Source organism: Scyliorhinus torazame, chromosome 3, assembly GCF_047496885.1.
Source record: "Scyliorhinus torazame isolate Kashiwa2021f chromosome 3, sScyTor2.1, whole genome shotgun sequence".
NCBI classification, from domain to species: Eukaryota; Metazoa; Chordata; class Chondrichthyes; order Carcharhiniformes; family Scyliorhinidae; genus Scyliorhinus; species Scyliorhinus torazame.
Window position 1 is genome coordinate 302,875,193 of NC_092709.1, and position 21,173 is coordinate 302,896,365.

Sequence of the window (21,173 nt, forward strand, 5' to 3'; positions counted from 1 at the left end):
CCCCCTAAGGACCCGGAAAACACGATCCGAGACATCACGTACCCTTGCACCTGGGAGGCAACATACCAAACGTGAGTCTCTCACGCTCCCACAAAATCTCCTATCTGTGCCCCTGACTATAGAGTCCCCAATTACTAATGCTCTGCTCCTCTCCCCCCTTCCCTTCTGAGCAACAGGGACAGACTCCGTGCCAGAGGCCCGTACCCCATGGCTTACCCCTGGTAAGTCGTCCCCCCCACAAGTATCCAAAGCGGTATACTTGTTTCTCAGGGGAACGACCGCAGGGGATCCCTGCACTGACTGTTTTTTCCCAGTCCCTCTTACAGTTACCCACCTATCTCCAATCTTTGGTGTAACTAATTCCCTGAAGCTGCTATCTATGACCCCTTCTGCCTCCCGAATGATCCGAAGTTCTTCCAACTCCAGCTCCAGTTCCCTAACTGTGTCAGCACACCCTGGATATTGTTCCGGTCTTGCTGCATTTGGGCATGGACCGCTTCATTATCTGAGGAGTCGCGAATGGTGCTGAACATTGTGCAGTCATTCGCAAACATCCCCACTTCTGATCTTATGATGGATCTTATGATGGAAGGGAGGTAATTGAAAAAGCAGCTGAAGATGGTTGGGCTTAGGACACTACCCTGAGGAACTCCTGGATCTAACATCACCCTATAACATTCAATGGCATTTTCATCGTTGAATCCCCCACAATCAACATCCTGGGGGTTACCGATGATCAGAAACTGAACTGGATGAGCCACATTAATACTGTGGCTACCAGGGTACGTCAAAGGCTAGGAACCCTATGGCGAGTAACTCTCCTCCTGATCTCCCCAAAGCCTGTCCAGCATCGACAAGGCATGAGTCAGGATGTGTAATGGACAACTCTCCACTTGCCTGGATGAGTGCAGCTCCAACAACACTCAAGAAGCTCAACACCATCCAGGGCAAAGCAGCCCGCTTGATTGGTTCTCCTTCCACAAACATTCAAACCCTCCACCACCAACGAACAGTGGCAGCCTTGTGTACCATCTACAAGATGCACTGCAGTAACTCACCAAGGTTCCTTAGCACCTTCCAAACCCACAACCTAGAAGGACAACAGCAGATACCTGGGAACCCCACCACTGGAGGTTCCCCTCCAAGTCACTCACCATCCTGACTTGGAAAAATATCGCTGTTCCTTCACTGTCACTGGGGCAACATACTGGAGCTCCCTCCCTAACAGCACAGTGGATGTACATACACTGAAGGACTGCAGCAGTTCAAGAAGGCAACTCACCACCACCTTCTGAAGGGCAACTAGGAATGGGCAGTAAATGCTGGCCCACCCAGTGATGCCCACAATGAAATTTTAAAAACTAGATTTTTCACTATCATGATTAAAGTAGGTTTGCAAACATAATTTCACAAACCTGGATATTGTAATTTTAGTTCTGTATTAATTTTATACCGGTTTTGTTAAACATCATCAAAAGATTGATCTCTTTTTAAAATATTCTACAGTTGGGGAAGATGCGCCTGACAGTCCCTTGCCGCGCAGTTACCTGTACACATCTACAATGCTTCGATGCTGCCCTCTACCTTCAGATGAATGAAAAGAAGCCCACGTGGATTTGTCCAGTGTGTGACAAAAAGGCATCCTATGATAGTTTAATAATAGATGGGTATGTTAAGATCATGGTAACCATGTTGTTTCAACACCAGCCTGTTTTTTTTTTTTTTAAACAATTAGCGTCTCCTGTTTTTTCCACAACACACTTGGGGATAGAATAATTAAATCTGGTATGTTGGAGAATTTATATAATGCATTGGAGCCTGCAGAGAAATTCCGTGTATATTTACAGAAGTGTCAATCTCATGTAAAATTGGTCCATAAAAACATTAGGCTGGATTCTCCGCCGGCGGTATCCTCCATTTTGCCAGCAGCGCACTCATACCCGCGGATTTTCCAATGGCATAGGGGTGCCCACAAAGGGAAACCCCATTGGTCGGCTGCCAGGACGGAGGATCCCGCTGCCGATGGGGACGCGCCGCACCAGAAAACGGGTGCGGCGGGACAGAGAATCCCGCCCATTGTTTTTCATATTTCATAACCAAAGTATGATCTCTACAATCATATCAAAAACCTCAACTCCTTATTAATTTTTAAAAGCTGCACGGTGGCGCAGTGATTCGCACTGCTGCCTCACGGCGTTGCGGTCCCAGGTTCAATCCTGGCTCTGGGTCACTGTCCATGTGGAGTTTGCACATTCTCCCCGTGTTTGCGTGCGTTTCGCCCCCAGAACCCAAAGATGTGCAGGGTAGGTGGATTGGCCACGCTAAATTGCCCCTTAATTGGAAAAAATTATTTGTTACTCGAAATTTATTTTAAAAAGTTACACATGCCATTTTTCCTCCCACTCCTACTTGACAATGCAGGATCGATTTTGATTTTTGGGAATGGGGAGAAAGTGATAGTTAGGAAAAGAGTAATAAACGGTGCACATTGAAACAGGATTTCAGGACCAACCTCAGAGCAAACGTTAAATAAATGAGCACCGGGGGTCTTGCGTTCTCAGTCATTGCCTCCGACTTCCTGGGAGGGGAGGCTCAGACGTTGCCACTCTGGCTCTTTCTTCCCAATATCAACTCAGTACAATTTCACTACACCAAGGCACAGTTCAAGGGCTGGGATCTGTCAGTATGACATTTTCAAACACAGAAACTAGGAGCAGAAGGAGGCCATTCAGCCCTCCGAGCCCTGAGTCTTCATATGGAAACCGCAGACCCAACAGATGCTGTCACTTACTCTCCTGGAGTGAGTGAAGTCCCCTCCCAATTGTATACCACTGAGCTGCCACCTCTGCTGGGTCTGTTTTGTTGGTGGGACAGGACATATCCAGGGATGTGCATGGTGGTGCCTGGGACATTGTATGGTATGAATCTGTGAATATGACGGTCAGGCTGTTGCTTGACTAGTCTGTGGACAGTCTTCCCAATGTTGGCACAAGGAGAACTCTGCAGGGCTTAGTACGCTGCCTATGTTGATGCCAGATGATCCATCCAGTTACATTCCTTTCTGAATTTTGTGTATACTTTTGATGTAACTTGAGTGTCTTGCCAGGCTAGTTTAGAGGGCATTTTTAAGAGCCAACCCCATGCTGTGGATCTGGAATTACTGGTAGGTCAAACCAGCTAATGGCAGCAGATTTCTTTCCCTCAAGGACATTTGTGAACCGGATGGGTTTTCCCAACAGTTGGCAAAGATCCATGGTCACCATGACTGAGAACAGTTTTTATTCCCAGATTTATTTATTGAGTCACCAGCATTAGCCTGGGCCTCTGGATGTAACATTACCACTGCCCGAGATATTTGAGATTATATTTTATATTCTATTTCACTAAATATAGGTTGTATATATAATTCCCATGGCATTATTTGACGGAACACAAGAAAATTCTTCCCTGTGTCTTGCCCAATATTCAAACCTCAATCCACATCACCAAAACCGATATCCTGGTTATCACATTGCTTTTTGTGGAAACTTGTGAACAACTGGAATGCAGCTGTTCCCACATTAAAACTGTGGACGTGATTTTTCCACCAGTGCCGATCCGGGTGCATTGTGGGAGGCCCAAATCAGGCTTCACGCCAGGCTCAAAACTTTGAACGAGTCACCTGATCCGTGGCGCTCGGCATGATCTGGATCATGCCCTTGCTGGGCGTAATCCAAGTAATTATATTTAAAGGAGCCTGATATGCGTGGCCTAGTTGAGGCCGCATTCTACTGGTGCCCGGGTGTTAACAGCGAGGGCTTACCCGGGCGATGATTAGTATTGGTCTCTCAAGCGGAGACCAGGCATGGTGGCCACTCCAGGGGTCTCAAGAGGCCATTAGAAGTTGGGGAGAGGTGCCCTCAGTGACCCCATAGCTCACATTGGGGGGGGGGGGAAAGAGAGGGAGAGAGGGGGGTAATGCCCATGTTTGCTGGAGGGTGGGGGATCGGATTGCGCATTGTTTGTGAATGGGGGGAGGGGGGTGCAGATCCTGAAGCTCACTTGGAGATCGAGGCAGCCTTTCAAAATGGCACCCCGATCTCTCAGGAATTGGTCTCGCCAAACTTCTGTTCCACTTAATGTTATGCAGCAGAGTAGGTGGCCTATCAAATATGAACGCTCCTCCTCATTGATGTCTTCTAAACAGCTGCAGGGTGTAATACAGCAGCGACTTTCCCTTTCATTGATGCTGTCTGCCCTGGAACTCAGTGGTTCAGCTGCTAGACTCTAAATCCGTGGTGCGAAGGCCACAGCCTTCAGTCTGCCTATTTCTTTACCAGCCTTGTCATCTATATCTGGTCTGGAGGGCCACTTCGAGGAATATTGTGTCACCCACTTCACAGCCTATATTAATTCCAATTCAAACATCTTCCTTGAGGGTAAGACCAATCCCAACCTCCTCCAATTGCTCCACTCTACTCAGCCTTGGGCCATTTATCAGGATTAGGTACAGCGGGTCCACACTATCTTGGTGGGAGGTCACACTCTATGCCACATGGAATGAAATATTTAAGCTCTAGTTGGTGGTGTTTTAGATTGCAACCTTTTAAAAGTATTGTAATAACCCTTAGTTTTCTCTTTCAGTCTATTTATGGAAATCCTGAATTCTTGCACAGATGTAGATGAAATTAAATTCCAAGAAGATGGCTCCTGGTGTCCAATGAGGCCGAAGAAGGAATCTTTAAAATTATCCAATTCGCAGTGTACAAAAGTTGAACTTGCATGTGAGTTCCAAAATGTGTGGATGCATTCTTTGGGAAGTGAACACAATCCTTAGCTTTTTTTTTACAGTTTTCTATAATTTGATATTCTATAACACTAGATTGAAAAGTTGAAGGTGAGATTTTCCACCTACACATTTTTCTTTTGCTCATTGTGCTGTCATTACATTGTGGTCTTTCTCTCTGCCACCCTACACTGGTGGCAGTCGCCAGAGGTAACTGACCACATTTTGGTGAGCCAATTCCTTTTTTTTTTTTTAGATTTCCAGCACTTGGTAGTCTTGACCTTTTATTTTCCTATAGCAACACAAATTGTTTTCTAATTCCATCAGCTTCCACCAACAAATCCGCCTCTGCAGTGCCAGCCAGTGAATCGAGTAGCAACAAGAGGGTTGAAGTTATAGATCTTACCATTGATAGCTCCTCCTCTGATGAGGAAACAGAACCTCCGCTAAAGAAAAGATGCTTATATCCAGCGGATACTGATGACACTGCCAACAAAGGGTTAGTAGGATTATAGGATTCTTAAGAGATGTATATTGTACTTGTTACTGTACTCGTTAACAAGCAGTTGTTTTTTCTCATTGCCTTCAGAAAGATGCAGCTTTTTATCACTGATTCTTTTCCCTTTTCTTCGGGGCCTTTCTTTGTTCCTGTCATCACTGCTGCTGGGTATGTTACCACAGATGCTGTCAGTATCTTTTTCCTTGCTCACATGACACATTTTCACCTGAGATTGGAAAATGATTATTAACATTTCATGATGAAAAGGCAGCATCATAACTGAACCTGCTTCTATCCTCATCAAATATCTACAGATACATTTAGTAGCAGAGACCATTGGATGGAGATTGGTAGTCTTGGGTGGCAAAGTGGCACAGTGGTTAGCACCTCACAGCGTCAGCGCCTGGTTCAATTCCGACCTTTGGGGACGGTCTGTGTGGAGTTTGCACTTTCTTCCCATGTCTGCTTGAGTTTTCTCCGGGTGGTCCGGTTTCCTCCCACAGTCCAAAAGATGTGCGTGTTAGGTGGATTAGTCACGCTAAATTGCCCCGTAGTGTCCAAAGATGTGCAGGTTAGATGGAGAGGGGCCGAGATGGGGTTCTCTTACAGAGGGTCAGTTTCAATTTGAACGGCACTATTGGAATTCTTAAGGATTCATAGCCTATTTGACTTGAGTGCACACCAAATGATGCATTAATACACACAGCTGATTTTAACATGATTCATATTTATTAAAAGTGTTAACTGATTTTTTTTCTCTAAATTGTAGGGTTCTTGCTTATCAACCATCTTCAGTTCGATTGCCAAATGTCACAACAGTAGACACAAGTTTCCTGCCTCAGTTAGCGGATTATCCAGCCACATTCCATCACTCAACACTGGGAGCACTTCCGCCCGAGATTCAAAGTAAGGACAAGATGTGACATCTCGTATTTCTCCATTTACGCTTTTAAAAAAGGCGGTTTCCCTTTCCCCCACCCCATACTGAAGGCAAGGATTGATGCTGAGGAATAGTACCATGGAGGTTGGCTGTGTTCTGGTAATTTTTCCAAATTCAAACAAGTAATGGTCCAAAAGAAAACTTGTCTTATTTGATAGGTGGTGGGTGCATGCATCATAGCTATATCCAATGCTGTCCTCCCTCAACATCCTCACACTTGTTCCTTCCATTAAAGTTTTTCCTCCCTTTTTAGCAAAGTTTGAACACCATCTAAACATAAATGGATGGAATTGGAGGTCTGCCTCATTTCTGTGGCTCCAGTGCTAAGTGCATTAACCTGAGCTACAAAGCATCATGTAGCTTCCCTGAGTTAATGTTATCATGGAATCCGAGAATGTTTACAGCACAGAATTGGACCTTTTGGCTCAATAAAGTTGGTGTTTTTCTCCACGTGAATTTGTCTAATCTCACCATTCAGATGACTTCCCTGCAACCATCAGTTCCTTTTTTCCCAAGTAGCCATTTCTCATATAAACTCTCAACCACGAATACCTGGTAAAATTGAGAGCATTATTAGCATCAGCGGAATATTTATTCACAGTATAATGACGAGAAATAGGAGTCAATGACCCATGGTACTGAAACTCAAATCTCTTTTATTCTGTGCTGGGATTTCTGTGGCTTACCCCAAGGGGATGAAGGTGGCATGTAATCATTCAAGTGCGGCACAAAGAACTATTTGCCTTATAAGAACATGGGAAATAGGGGCAGGAATATATCCTACAACCCATTGAACCTGCTCTGCCATTCCGTATAATCATTGCTGATCTTCAGCATAAACTCCACTTTCCTGCCCACTCCCCATATCTCTTGATTCCCGGAGAAACTAAAAATCTGTCCATCTCAGCTTTAACTTTATTCAACGGTGGAAAATCCACAACCTTCTATAGGATACAATTCCAAATATCACCTCTCATTCTTCAAAACTTCAGGGTATTAAGAGCACAGATGATGGCAAACACCCAGAAAGGAAACTTGCAACACCTGCCCTCAATGTATTTTGCAATTTGGTATAATGTGAGGAAAGATTTGAAAACCAGAGTGTGATGGCCAGGGTGATTTTAAATAAAATAGATGTTTATTGAACAATTCAATAAACAACAAAAAAGTCAACTAGAAATACACTAAACTAACTCGGTGGCAAAACACAGTGTCATTAACTTTATCCAGTTCCAAACACCTTTAGTTCCCTAACGTCAGAGCTAATTCTCCCCAAACAACATCCTATAGGTTTTTAAAAACTATAAGCAAAATCCAGTAATAGTTACCACACCAGGCAGTTGTATATTTCAGGGTTGCTTCTGATTTGGGACAGAACAGCTAGTTTTAAAGCAGGCTTTTCCATAGACGCAGATTGCTGGAAGTTCAAACAGCTATTCCTGTGGTGGGCTAGGGTCTCAAAACAGCTAACCTTGCATCGGTTGGATGGCTTCAGATATATTGTTTTGCATTTGATCTTAACTGACACTTCAGAAGTCAAACTCAATTACCTTCATTTCATGAATCCACCTATTAGAATATAATGGCAAAGTTCACACCTTGTCTTTTCCTTTGAACCTTTACCATCTTACTCAAACCACTGATTTATTCTCCATTGTTATTAACTTGCCTTAGATAAACACCTGTTTTCAGTGTTGCTAGGCTCATCAACGTATCCAAAACACTAGTTCCTTTAAGCTAGCCAAACCATCCCTACCATTAAACGGCTTCCATTTTTAAATAGTTTGTGAAATCATATAACCAGTGGAACACATTCCAAATTACTAGATTTCCTGGATGTTTTGTGTGAGCACCATTTTACCTGACCAAAAGTATAGACCCAATTTACTCAGCATCTCAGTGAGCCTTCACTGTGCCACTTCCAATGTTTCTTTATGTTAATCATTAATGTAGATTTTAAATAGCTGAGGCCCCAGCATTGATCAGCACTTCACCAGCCACAGCCTGTCAACTTGAAAATGTCCAGTGTATCCCTACTGTTTGCTGCCTGTCTGTTCACAGGCCTCCAATTCATCCATGTATGTTTAGATAGTGTTAAATCTAAAGCTAATAAAGGGAAGAGAAGAAAAACTGGTGGAAGGAACAAGGGATAAAAATCATAGTGTGATCAGACAAAGTCAATGTGATTTTACAACAGGGAAATTGTATTTGACAAATCAGAGTTTTTTGAGGATGTAACTAGTGGGGTAGATGAGGGGAGCCAGTAGATGTAGTATATTTGGATTTCCAAAGGCATTTGATAAGGTGCCACATTAAAGATTAATATGCATGTCTGCATAATTCTGGCATCTCTTATTTTAAGTGCTCTACCATTGGTGGCTGTGTATTCGGTTGTCCTGGCCCAAAACTCTGGAATACCCTTTCTATACCTCTCTACACTCTTAAGCTACTTCTTAAAACCTAGCTGTTTGATCACGTTTTTGTTCATCCAATCATATTATATGCATATAAATATTTTGTTTTATAATGCAAGTGTTTTCCCCTCTACCCACTGCCTTGCTCTACTTCTATAAGATGTTCATCCATAAATTCAGTTCTTACAGAAAGCTGTGTGTGAAACACTTGTATTATTCAACACAATAACAATATACATGAGATGTTAAAAATCTGAAATAGAAAGTGAAAATGCTGGAAATATTCAGCAGATCTGATCTGGTAGTACCTGTGGAAAGAGAAACGGTTATTGCAAGTTACTTCATCAGGGCATTCACATTTTTCCCTATATTTCAGAACCCACCTTACTTGCAATGTATTTATTAAGCATTTTCTGTTTTTGTTTCCGAGCTTGTTGAAATAGTTGTGTTTGGCGATCTCCTCTGTAGAGCTCTCTGTTGAAATCACCATAATGGGTGATGGAGGAGAAGCACATCCTCACAAATTTGTCTATGTGACACCAAACTTTACAGAGATGAAATATGAGACCACTGACCTTCTGTTTTCACCTCTTCTCTTTACCCTTTTTATAAGTTATAAATCCTTATTAGAGATTGAACAATCACATAACTATATATTTGCTATACTGTCCTGTCCATTAAGAAATAACTGCTGGGAGGACTAACGGTTACTTGTTCACAATATTCTCTTCCAGTGCTGAGGGCCACCTTGTAAATATGACCAAAATATAGAAAACCCAAGGCAAAGGCCATGTCTCACAGCCATGCGGCATCTTTAGGAGCACTAATCTGCAACTCAACATTGAATCTCCCTTTCTAAAACGAGTGGCTAGTGGCAGTCTGTAATTAAGTGGCCACCAGAGAGATGTAGGGTTGCCAAAATGGTCATGTAAATGATTAACATAAATCAAGTTTTATATTTTTCATATCTATGTGTTGGCCATAATGGACGTTTTAGCTGCTGAGGATCACTAACCACTGGTATATAACTTCTGAATAAGCTTGAATGGCCCCCATCAGTGTCAGAGACTTTAGTATGTATTATAGAAATCATAGAATCCCTACAGTGCCGAAAGAGGCCATTTGGCCCATTGAGTCTACACCGACTCTCCGAAAGAGCAAGCTACCTAGGCCCACACCCCTGACAGATTCCCCGTAACCCTGCCCAACCTTTTGGACACTAAGGGGCAATTTTAGCATGGCCAATCCACCTACCCTGCACATCTTTGGACTTTGGGAGGAAACCGGAGCACCCGGAGGAAACCCACGAAGGCACTGGGGGAAAGTGCAAACTCCACACAGATAGTCACCCAAGGTCAGAATTGAACCCAGGTCCCTGAGTCCATGGTGCTATGAGGCAACAGTGCTAACCATTATGCCACACTTTGTTTCTTTTTTCATTTATGATCCCTAGTTGTCATATGAGATTAGTACTAATCTATTCTAGCTACACGCTGCCCTTTCCTCCCTCTCCAGCAATCCACCTGACTATATTTGTAAAATGAGCAAGGTTTTTGTGTGTTAATAATAATAATAGTCACTTATTGTCACAAGTAGACTTCAATGAAGTTACTGTGAAAAGCCCCTAGTCGCCACATTCCAGCGCCTGTTCGGGGAGGCTGGTACGGGAATTGAACCCGTGCTGCTGCCTTGTTCTACATTACAAGCCAGCTATTTAGCCCAGTGTGCTAAACCAGCCACTGTGATGTGAGCTTCCATGTTAAATGAAAAATATACCTAAATTGGTTTCTTTAAGTAAACACTTTTTTGCATTTGAAAAAAGGTCATGCAGATTTGATTCTGCATTTCAATTCTTTTTGCTATACCGTATCTGATTGTAAATGTAATTTCTTTTTCAGATCTGGACTTTTTCTCATTGTTTCAAAGCGATCCTCAGGTATGTATATAATGTAGCTTCTTGTAGTATGGTACTGAACAAAATAATTTTTACTATCACCATTGGTGCTTTCTGCAATACATTGAGGCACGTTTATCATCCGTCTGTGGTACCACAGGCAATCTTTTATATTGTGCATGTTTTGGGAGAGTGACTGTATAACAGTGTTCCAATGCTGTTCTCCTCTCCAACTCCCTCTCTACTCCCAATACTCAAACACTGTTCTCATTTTCTGCCACTATTTTGTATCAAATTGTTGACAGAGGTTTCCTACCACTATTTTGTATCAAATTGTTGACAGAGGCAATGACATATCCAGTGATAGGTATCCCCTGAGACCTATTATAACTTGAGTCTCTGCAGCTACATGCATATTTGGCTGGGACCGTTCAAGGCCTTGCATATACTGATGCTGAGTCATCCTTGAGGATGAAAGGGAGCCAATGCCAGTGGAAGAAAACTCATCATACCAAGTGTTTGTACTGACAGGAATCATGTCTGCCCAACCATTGCAGATCATCTGTTGGTCTTTCGTCCCCTACCCAATAAATCTACCTCAATTTTTATCAGTGGGAACTGCACCTACACCTGGCGTCTCTGGACCCTCTGTGTGACATGGGAGCACAATTTCTACCTATAGATTCCAAGTCTTTTGAATGCATTGCCTCCTAAATTCTTAGCCAATACAAGAATTGGGTTTGTCTTGTTTCTTCTTCTGTGTTCACTTAAGGTGAGAGTTCCTGGTGCAGGGGAATGAAACCCCATCCATTTTAAGCAGTAGTTGTCAACACGGACATTCCCCAATCAAGCACAGCATAGCCAGAATAAAGCTCTCTTTGTTGTGCTGCAACAATATGTGCAAAGAATAAAAATGGGCTGCACCGAGATATAGACCGGTTTACTACGTGGACACCAAGTTCACAGATAAAGTATAGTATGGGTATTATGAATAGAAAAACAATATTTTTTGGAAGACATGAAGCTTTGTGTTGATGTTCAGAGGGGGACATGGATGTATTTGTACAAGTGTTATGGGCCAGGGTTTAGAGAACCCCAAAGTGTATCATGGAGTTCACCTGACCCACAACTTTTAATAGATTGTGGTATGGGGAGTACACGGCCCACTCTACAGGTGTGGTACAGCAGAAATAGAGAAGTATTTTTAAAAGCAAAACTATGTTTATTCTATGAACTCAAGTTAACCTTTTTAAAACATACAGTGAACATCTTAGCAACCATCAATTCAAATACAACCCCCAAAGAATACAACACTAAGTAATCCTTCATAATTTCCCAAACAACATCCAGAAGACAAAAGAAACACCTTTTAACAGAAGCGCATTAGGTTTACATTCACTAATGAGAACATTTATAATTCTGAATTCACCAAATGATCAAGAGATAGTCTTTTCATGGCAGAGAGATCAATAGTACACCTGCTTTGTCTGGCTTCGGCTCCAACACTGAAAACGAAACTAAAACACACCCTGCAGCAAACAGCCTAAAATGAAAGTAAAAAGCTGACAGACAGCCCAGCTCCATCCACATTCTGACATCACTGATAAACACCCATTTCTTAAAGGTACATTTCTTAAACACCCATTTCTTAAAGGTACTCTCACATGACACAAGGAACACACAATTAACATACAGGTACAGCAAGCAATTAGGAAGAAAAATGACATGTTGGCCTTTATTGCAAAGGGATTAGAGTGTAAGAATAAGGAAGTTTTGCTACAGTTGTGTGGGACTTTGGTGAGTTTACACCGAATATTAGAGTTTTGCCTCCAAATCTAAGGATGGGCATACTTAACATTGGACGCAGTGCAGTGAACATTCACTTCTGCAATGAGAGGGTTGTCCTATGATAGGCTGAGTAAATTGGGGTCTGTATGTTCTGGAGATTAGAAGAATGAGAGATGGTCACATTGAAACATGCAAGATGTTAAAAGGAGCTTGACAGTATATACTGAGAGGCCGTGTCCTCTGACTGTGGAATCTGGAACGTGCATAGCTGCAGGGTGTGGGGTGGGGTACGTGATCACTGTAGACTGAGGAGGAAGAGAAATTTCTTCCCTCGGGGTTGTGAATCTTTAGAATTTTCTATCCCAGCGAGTTCTGGATGTTTTGTTGTTAAACTTATTCAAGACTGAAATTGATAGATTTTTGATCTTGGGGAATCGAGGAATATGCGCAGCAGATGCAAAAGTGGAGTTCAGAAGATTGGCAATGATCATATTGAATAACAGACCAGGCTTCAGGGGCCATATGGTCTACTCCTGCATATTTCTTCGTGTTTCAGGTCCCAACACTCCTACTGCACCAGCGTAACATTGCTTTCTCTTTCCCACAATAAATATCCTGTAGTCTCTTGGGGAAATTGTCAATGCAAGAGTGATTTAGTATTCGCAGAAACTAATTTCACATAGGATCCTTACAATCTGAAGGTAGAGGAATTTCATCTATTAATTTTGGATTGGATTTGAACCCATGCTTGTGAGCTGAAAGACTAGTGTTACGCCCATCATCGCCCTAACTCCTTAATTTTTAACTAAATACCTGTTGGCATACACTTACAATTTTTCCTCAAATGTTCAATTTTCCTGCCAGTGGCTTTACAGTCCTACCTCGTCCCTTCTCCCTTAAATGCAGAAGTTACATGCTTTATCCTGATTGTGCACCAAACCCCACAGAATTGCAGAGTGATAGTTGTGTAATGCATTCTATGCCATTTGATGGAAATATCAAATGCATATACGCTAAAGTACTTTCAAATTAAATAATATAGTCATGGACAAATATAGACAACAATTTAAGAATTCAGAGCTGTCCAATATTTGGAGCATAGAACATAGAACATTACAGCGCAATACAGGCCCTTCGGCCCTCGATGTTGCACCGACCTGTGAAACCACTCTAAAGCCCATCTACACTATTCCCTTATTGTCCATATGCCTATCCAATGACCATTTGAATGCCCTTAGTGTTGGCGAGTCCACTACTGTTGCAGGCAGGGCATTCCATGCTCTTACTACCCTCTGAGTAAAGAACCTACCTCTGACGTCTGTCCTATATCTATTTCCCCTCAATTTAAAGCTATGTCCCCTCGTGCTAGACATCACCATCCGAGGAAAAAGGCTCTCACTGTCCACCCTAGCCAATCCTCTGATCATCATGTATGCCTCAATTAAGTCACCTCTTAACCTTCTTCTCTCTAACGAAAACAGCCTCGTGTCCCTCAGCCTTTCCTCATAAGATCTTCCCTCCACACCAGGCAACATTCTGGTAAATCTCCCCTGCACCCTTTCCAATGCTTCCACATCCTTCCTATAATGCGGCGACTAGAATTGCACGCAATACTCCAAATGCGGCCGCACGAGAGTTTTGTACAGCTGCAATGACCTCATGGCTCCGAAACTCAATCCCTCTACCAATAAAAGCTACCACACCGTACGCTTTCTTAACAACCCTCTCAACCTGGGTGGCAACTTTTAGGGATCTATGTACATGGACACCGAGATCTCTCTGCTCAGCCACACTGTCAAGAATCCTACCATTAGCCCAGAACTCTGTCTTCCTGTTATTCCTTCCAAAATGAATCACCTCACTTTTCTGCATTAAACTCCATTTGCCACCTCTCAGCCCAGCGCTGCAGCTTATCTTTGTCCCTCTGTAACTTGTAACATCCTTCCGCACTGTCCACAACTCCACCGACTTTAATGTCGTCTTTACTCACCCATCCTTCTACGCCCTCCTCCAGGTCATTTATAAAAATGACAAACAGCAGTGGCCCCAAAACAGATCCTTATGGTACAAAACTAGTAACTGGACTCCAGTCTGAACATTTCCCATCAACCACCACCCTTTGTCTTCTTCCAGCTAGCCAATTTCTGATCCAAACTGCTAAATCACCCTGAATCCCATGCCTCCGTATTTTCTGCAGTAGCCTGCCGTGGGGAAGCTTGTCAAATGCTTTACTGAAATCCATATACACCACGTCAACTGCTTTACCCTCATCCACCTGTTTGGTCACCTTCTCAAAGAACTCAATAAGGTTTGTGAGGCACGACCTACCCTTCACAAAACTGTGTTGACTATCTCTAATCAAATTATTATTTTCCAGATGATTATACATCCTATCTCTTATAAACCTTTCCAAGATTTTGCCCACAATGGAAGTAAGGCTCACTGGTCTATAGTTACCGGGGTTGTCTCTACTCCCCTTCTTGAACAAGGGGACAACATTTGCTATCCTCCAGTCTTCTGGCACTATTCCTGTAGACAAAGATGACTTAAAGATCAAAGCCAAAGGCTCAGCAATCTCCTCCCTAGCTTCCCAGAGAATCCTAGGATAAATCCCATCCGACCCAGGGGACTTATCTATTTTCACACTTTCCAGAATTGCTAACACCACCTCCTTATGAACCTCAAGCCCTTCTAGTCTAATAGCCTGAATCTCAGTATTCTCCTCGACAACATTATCTTTTTCCTGTGTGAATACTGACAAAAAATATTCATTTAGCACTTCTCCTATCTCCTCGGACTCCAAGCACAAATTCCCACTACTGTCCTTGACTGGCCCTACTCTTACCCTAGTCATTCTTTTATTCCTGACATATCTATAGAAAGCTTTAGGGTTATCCTTGATCCTACCTGCCAAAGACTTCTCATGTCCCCTCCTGGCTCATCTTAGCTCTCTCTTTAGGTCCTTCCTAGCTAACTTGTAACTCTCGAGCGCCCTAACTGAACCTTCATGTCTCATCTTTACATAAGCCGCCTCCTTCCTCTTGGCAAGTGTTTTGACTGCTTTAGTAAACCACGGTTCCCTCACTCGACCACTTCCTCCCTGCCTGACAGGTACATACTTATCAAGGACACGCAGTAGCTGTTCCTTGAACAAGCTCCACATTTCCATTGTGTCCATCCCCTGCAGTTTTCCTCCATCCGATGCATCCTAAGTCATGCCTCACCGCATCATAATTGCCTTTCCCCCAAATATAACTCTTGCCCTGTGGTATATACCTACCTATCCCTTTCCATCACTAAAGCAGATGATGATGTTTACATACTTCCACTGTTTTTTCACCATCAGGGCTGTTTTCTGGTTTGAAAAGCACCCTCATGTGCTCACTTGGTTCCTTGGTGTGGTCAGTCAAATGAGTTATTTGGGTGAATTGAATGATGAAAGAAATTCCAATTCGATTTAATAGCTGCGTTACTGTTCAAAACTTACAAAATGTAAATTCCCAATCCCTCCTGTTATTCTAAATTTAAAAACATCCTGTAAGCAACTACAATTGAAGAAACGAAGCGATGCAAAAGCATCTTTTGTCTGCACAGCAGCGACAGTGCTTAGTTATGCCTTCACGCCGTGTGTAATTTTATATCTTCATAATTACAAGTCAGATCACAGGTTAGCATGTTGCTTTAGTAGATTGATTGGGGACTAAAGAACATTTTAAAAGTAACTGGATTAATTTTAACCCTACTGACAGGATTCTTAAAAATATACACCTCTGTAACAGAAACAAAAACCTTGGATTTCATGTCAGCAATTCTTATTGCCCGTGTGCTAAGCAGAGGAACAAGTACTTTTGCGGAAGGAAGGGGTGTGAATCATCTTCTCTGGGCCTCTCTTTGTCTACTCCTTGTGACTGTGAGAGGTTTGGGGGCATGTTACTTGAGAATCTTCAACTGTGGGATGATGCTGAGAGCAAAATAGTTTGCCCCCTTGTCCCGATAAAGAGAACTTAAATTCATATCAGATCATTGATATTTCATTTACTTTTATTATTCCCTCTATTTCCTCAACTGCAGTACTGTCAATCTATATTTCTGGACAATCTCTCCTCTGCTGTTGGATCACCGACTATGACACCCACCACTGTCGGCGGAAGCATCATCTCATCGACCCATCACCACGAGGGGAGCAGCACCAGCCGAGCAGAAGCTGGGGTCATAGCAGGAGGAGGAGGAGGCAGCATCCCAGATATCATCTCTTTAGATTGATGAATTTTGCATAGACTTTATTTTGTGTTGAAGAACTGGTCTGGGGGAGGTGGTGGTTGCAGGGAAAGAGTGGAGCAGCAATCATACAGCAGCCAGGGAACTAGATTTCAACATTATGTGCATTCTCCATGATGCTGCCACTTTGTTATCGAAATATCAAGAACTTTATTGACCGGTAGTATTCACAGAGTGCTAGTACAGCACTTCCTTGGATGGGTATGGAGACAAAATGGATGACAGGAACTGAGAGTTTGGATCTGAAATCCTGAGTGGGCTTGAAGCTCGGGGGAAGCAGAAGAAAAAAATTGTAATGTGTTTTGTTGCAATTAATGTAGTGTAGTTCCATTTGCAACCACCAGTGAAATTCGCAGCAAGGTTTTATTCTTCTGACTGTTGACTCTGGATATCCACGCCTTTCCTCAAATATATGCATTGTCTCTGTAAAAGTTCAAATAATTGGTGCTTAATTGTGAAGAACACTATACCCTCAGCCACTGTTGAAGAACACCATGCAATTCTGACTCCAATGCAATAACTGAGCCAGAGGTTAAGATCTTTAGGATAAGATATTGTAGCAACCAGTTCTGAGATTTAATTCTTTATTGATGATTCAATTATATGTAAGCCTGTACAGTGTTTCTCGGATGGCAAAAAAATCCATTTTTTGTTTTACAGTTTCCATTCCTTTTGTAATTTAAATACAGTTTTCTGAGCTTTTCTAAATAAAATATTTAGGACTACAGATGGAAGAGGCAGGGAGGAAGAATGAGTCATGGAGACAATCTGTATACTGTACCTCAGTGGCCAACACAATACAGATTAGGAAGGCTCTGCCTTCAGTGCCTGTTGAACTAGTTGATTTCAGGCAATAGGGGTGCTACAGACTCTCGCAGTGGTCCAGGATAGAGATGAAGGGAAAATCCAGTGACTCTTGTTTGGAAGTGAAAACACATGGGCAAGATAGATTAAGATGTTGCTCTTTCTAGTTGAATATCTTGCTTGTCTTCTACATGAAGGATGGCCATGTAAGTGTGGCATAGTACACCAGCAACTGTGGGGCAGTGTCACATTTCTCTGCTCTAATGGCTAAGGATGGGGGAAAATTGGAGATGATAAAAATATAATCATTAATCAGACATGCTTTGATTACTTCCTCTTGCTGTATGTCACAGTACCCCAGTTGAGCCTCAAAAATTGATTCACGTGGTACCAATGGGAAACCTGTATTTAGTGTTATGGGGAGGCAGATTGGAGGAGAGATTTAGAGTTATGCAATATCTTGTACATAACCTAATGCAAATGTTTAATTAACAGTTTGCACCTCAAAGTTTCTGTTAATTTTGGATTCCAACTCGTGCAGCATTTCAAGCAAAATGACAGTTCTGACCTTGAAGCAATTAGTACTTGGAAACCAATACATGCTGAAATACATGGTGATCTTTATTCTGTAGCTCGTTGACAGTCTAACGTGGATAAATGCACCATGTGCTATAGTAAATATAGACCAAAAGCTCCAAGGAATGATTTCTAGTCTGTCCTGAGTTTGTCGATCACAGCCAGAGTATTTATTGTTCTTATAATTGGTCTCGGTGTCTATAAGCTAAGTGGGATTTCGCTCATCATGTCCATCAGATTAATCCTCCAAAATATGCCCAAAGTGGAATGTATTGTGCTATACAGTGGAATTGGCCAGTTTACTGCGGTAAGATGGTGCCTGTGAAACAGGATCTGAGTAATAGTGCCTTCAGTAGAGAATGAGGGAGGAGGGTTAGCCAAAAAAAAATTGGCTGAATTTTTAAAATTTACTTTTTACAATTATGCAATTTAAGGTAACTGTTGATCTTGGCTGGATTGACTGGGTCAAACCTATTCTTCAACTTGCAAAAGAGAATCATCTTAAACAAAGTAGGGCAGTGCATTTATATAAAGAAGATGTTTTCCAAACTGGATTTTCTAAAGGAAGCTTTCAGACTTTTTTTTAAAAGAAGTTAACATTTGAAGCGGTTGATTGATGTTTTGTCTCTTTTGTTCTGCTGTAGGGTTTTCAATAAAATTCTTGTGCCATTTTCTTCTTCTGTGCTAAAGAAGCTTGTAACATTATATTACGCTCTGCACTTGTGAATTCGAGAGCGATAAAGTAAAATAATGTATTCTCTGAAGCCTACACTCTGCCTCCCAGTTTTTGTTTGGTTGGGGTTGTACACTCCAGTATTGAGTTGCATCTTTATTTCTCTGTGACCCATGAGAAACATATTGAGTACAATATTATTACATTATGACTTTGTATTCTGGAAACCTGGTTGTAGTAATAAATAACCTAGCTTGTAAAACTTGGTCCCGGATTTTCGCCATGACAGAAAGCCACTGTGTCGTGGTGAGAATGGCAGCACGGTAGCACAGTGGGTAGCACTGTTGCTTCACAGCTCCAGGGTCGATTCCCAGCTTGGGTCACTGACTGTGGAGTCTGCATGTTCTCCCCGTGTCTGCGTGGGTTTCCTCCGGGTGCTCCGGTTTCCTCCCACAAGTCCGGAAAGACGTGCTGTTAGGTAATTTGGACATTCTGAATTCTCCCTCTGTGTACCTGAACAGGTGCCAGAATGTGGCGACTAGGGGCTTTTCACAGTAACTTCATTGCAGTGTTAATGTAAGTCTACTTGTGGCAATAAAGATTATTATTTAGAAGTACCTGAAAATCCTGAGTCTCGTCCCTGAACATGGCGTTTCCCATTTTCGAGTGGTTTGGAATGGGGATATTTTATACATGTGTGATTTAGGGAGGCAGCTGGTCATTTAAATCATCAACTGCCTCCATTCAAGTCAGATTTTGGTAGACCAGGAGAGTGAAATCAGACCTAGTAAGAGCAGGTCTGAACTGAATTCATTTGGGTAACCAGAGTACCCCTTTGAATCTGGACCTGGGACACCTTTGGAGGCATACAGATGCTCTTTGGGGGAGATGAGATCCCCTTTGGAATTATTAAAAGTAGGTATGAATATGGATAAAAAGTGCATAAACTCATTAACTGTCAAACTCATTGGAATTGTCAACAGATTTGTCAAAATCAACTGTCAAAAGCACCTGTCAAGAGGACCTGTCAAAAACGTCAAGAGAACCTGTCAAAAGCACCTGTCAAAGTGACCTTTCAAGCTGCCAAGGCATTTAAAAGGCCTGCCGTTTAAACCTTTGAAAGATATGTCTGGAATGTTTTTTAAAATTGCTTGCTATTTCAACATGTTGACGTAAGTTGAGGGTTCCATTACTGGATTAGTGCTGCATATCTGATTTTGCAAACATATTGTCACAGAGTCCTTGCCATTTTAGCATTTGATTGACAGCTACAAATGGTTCTAGATTTTTTTGAAGTAGGACGCTGAATTGTAATGCTTGTTATAAGGGAATGTGCATTAAATGTTTGGTGCTTATGAGGCTTGATTTAGTTGAAGGAATGTATACAAATGTGGTAAGTGCGTTTTTATGAATGTTTTTGTTGCAATATGCAATAGACTTTATTTTATAGAACTTTTTTATCTCATCTTTGTATGGGTTCTGAGGTCTGCCCATAGTGGATACTGGGTGAGGGATAATGGGGCATGGGTTATCATGAATTGGAGCTAAATTGGCATAGGGGTGAGAAATGGCCATGGGCGTGTGTACAATAGCTTGATATGGAGGTGGGTTTAAGACATAAGGTGGCATAGGTTGGCCTAGATGGGGAATGTGTAGGGGAGTGCTGGAGGAAATTTTTATGTTTTAAATTTCTGGACACTGCTGGAGCCATTGACACGCCTTCCACTCAGCCCGTCTCCACACACAGCATCCTCACTACTTCACTTCTGGGATTGGCAGCTCTGATTTTTAATCTAAACCACCCCACTGGACCAAAAATCTGATGTCGGGGAGCTATTTTTAAAAGTCGCGTTTGTGGAACCAGGAATTCTCCCAGCTCTGTGCACCCAACTCTCAGGTGAAAATCCATTTCTTGGTGTGAGGATTATGTTCGGTTCAACAGGAGGTTTTTTTGTTAAATTCGTGCAAGAAATTTCAATCCCAAGTCCCAGTGGATTTAGAAATATGAGTCTGCCCTTGTGGATAGGTGTGCACTGCAGTGGCTGAAGCCTAAAGCGTGGAGCCATAATTGATTGGACCTTGGATGTTGTGGTGGAGCAGAGTGCTTTTTAGTACATCCTGTTGGATGGTCAGTTCAAAGGAGCTGTGACAGTAACCAGGTTTCATTTTTACTTACTAGCAGTTTATATTTTTACTATATTTTGACCTACAGCACGTAGGTTCAAAATGTAGGCTTTGAATTGTGTAGTCTCTGAATTCTCTTCACCTCTTGACTGACAGCTTTGATTGATGTGGCTAGTTATGTGACAGTGAGGAAGAAGGGAAAGCTTACACAAACTGATGAATTATAAGAAATATGAGGTGTGAACATTTTATCCATTTGACCTGGCCTTTTGGCTAAGAACCATTATCACAGCAACTGCATTGCATTTAATGTTTTGTCTGTCATATATGCAGTTTTAGGGCTGATTTAGCTCAGTGGGTTGGACAGCTGGTTTATGATGCAGAACAAGGCCAGCAGCGCGGGTTCAATTCCCGTACC

General features: G+C 42.3%; 1 protein-coding gene across 8 annotated transcripts in view; it reads left to right on the plus strand.

Annotated features, from left to right (window-relative positions):
• The window catches only part of pias2 (protein inhibitor of activated STAT, 2), an 88,823-nt gene extending 68,837 nt beyond the window's left edge, over positions 1 to 19,986 (plus strand). For 7 of the 8 annotated variants that reach the window (XM_072497463.1, XM_072497468.1, XM_072497464.1 and 4 more), the window contains 6 exons: positions 1,507 to 1,667; positions 4,624 to 4,763; positions 5,093 to 5,264; positions 6,034 to 6,170; positions 10,517 to 10,554; positions 16,372 to 18,727. In XM_072497463.1, coding sequence (XP_072353564.1) covers positions 1,507 to 1,667; positions 4,624 to 4,763; positions 5,093 to 5,264; positions 6,034 to 6,170; positions 10,517 to 10,554; positions 16,372 to 16,563 — 840 coding nt within the window. In that variant the 3' untranslated portion in view covers positions 16,564 to 18,727. Of the gene's footprint in view, positions 1 to 1,506; positions 1,668 to 4,623; positions 4,764 to 5,092; positions 5,265 to 6,033; positions 6,171 to 10,516; positions 10,555 to 16,371; positions 18,728 to 19,614 lie in introns of those variants that run through there. The other variant, XM_072497471.1, reaches the window with a different exon arrangement.
• Positions 19,987 to 21,173: the final 1,187 nt, after the last annotated feature.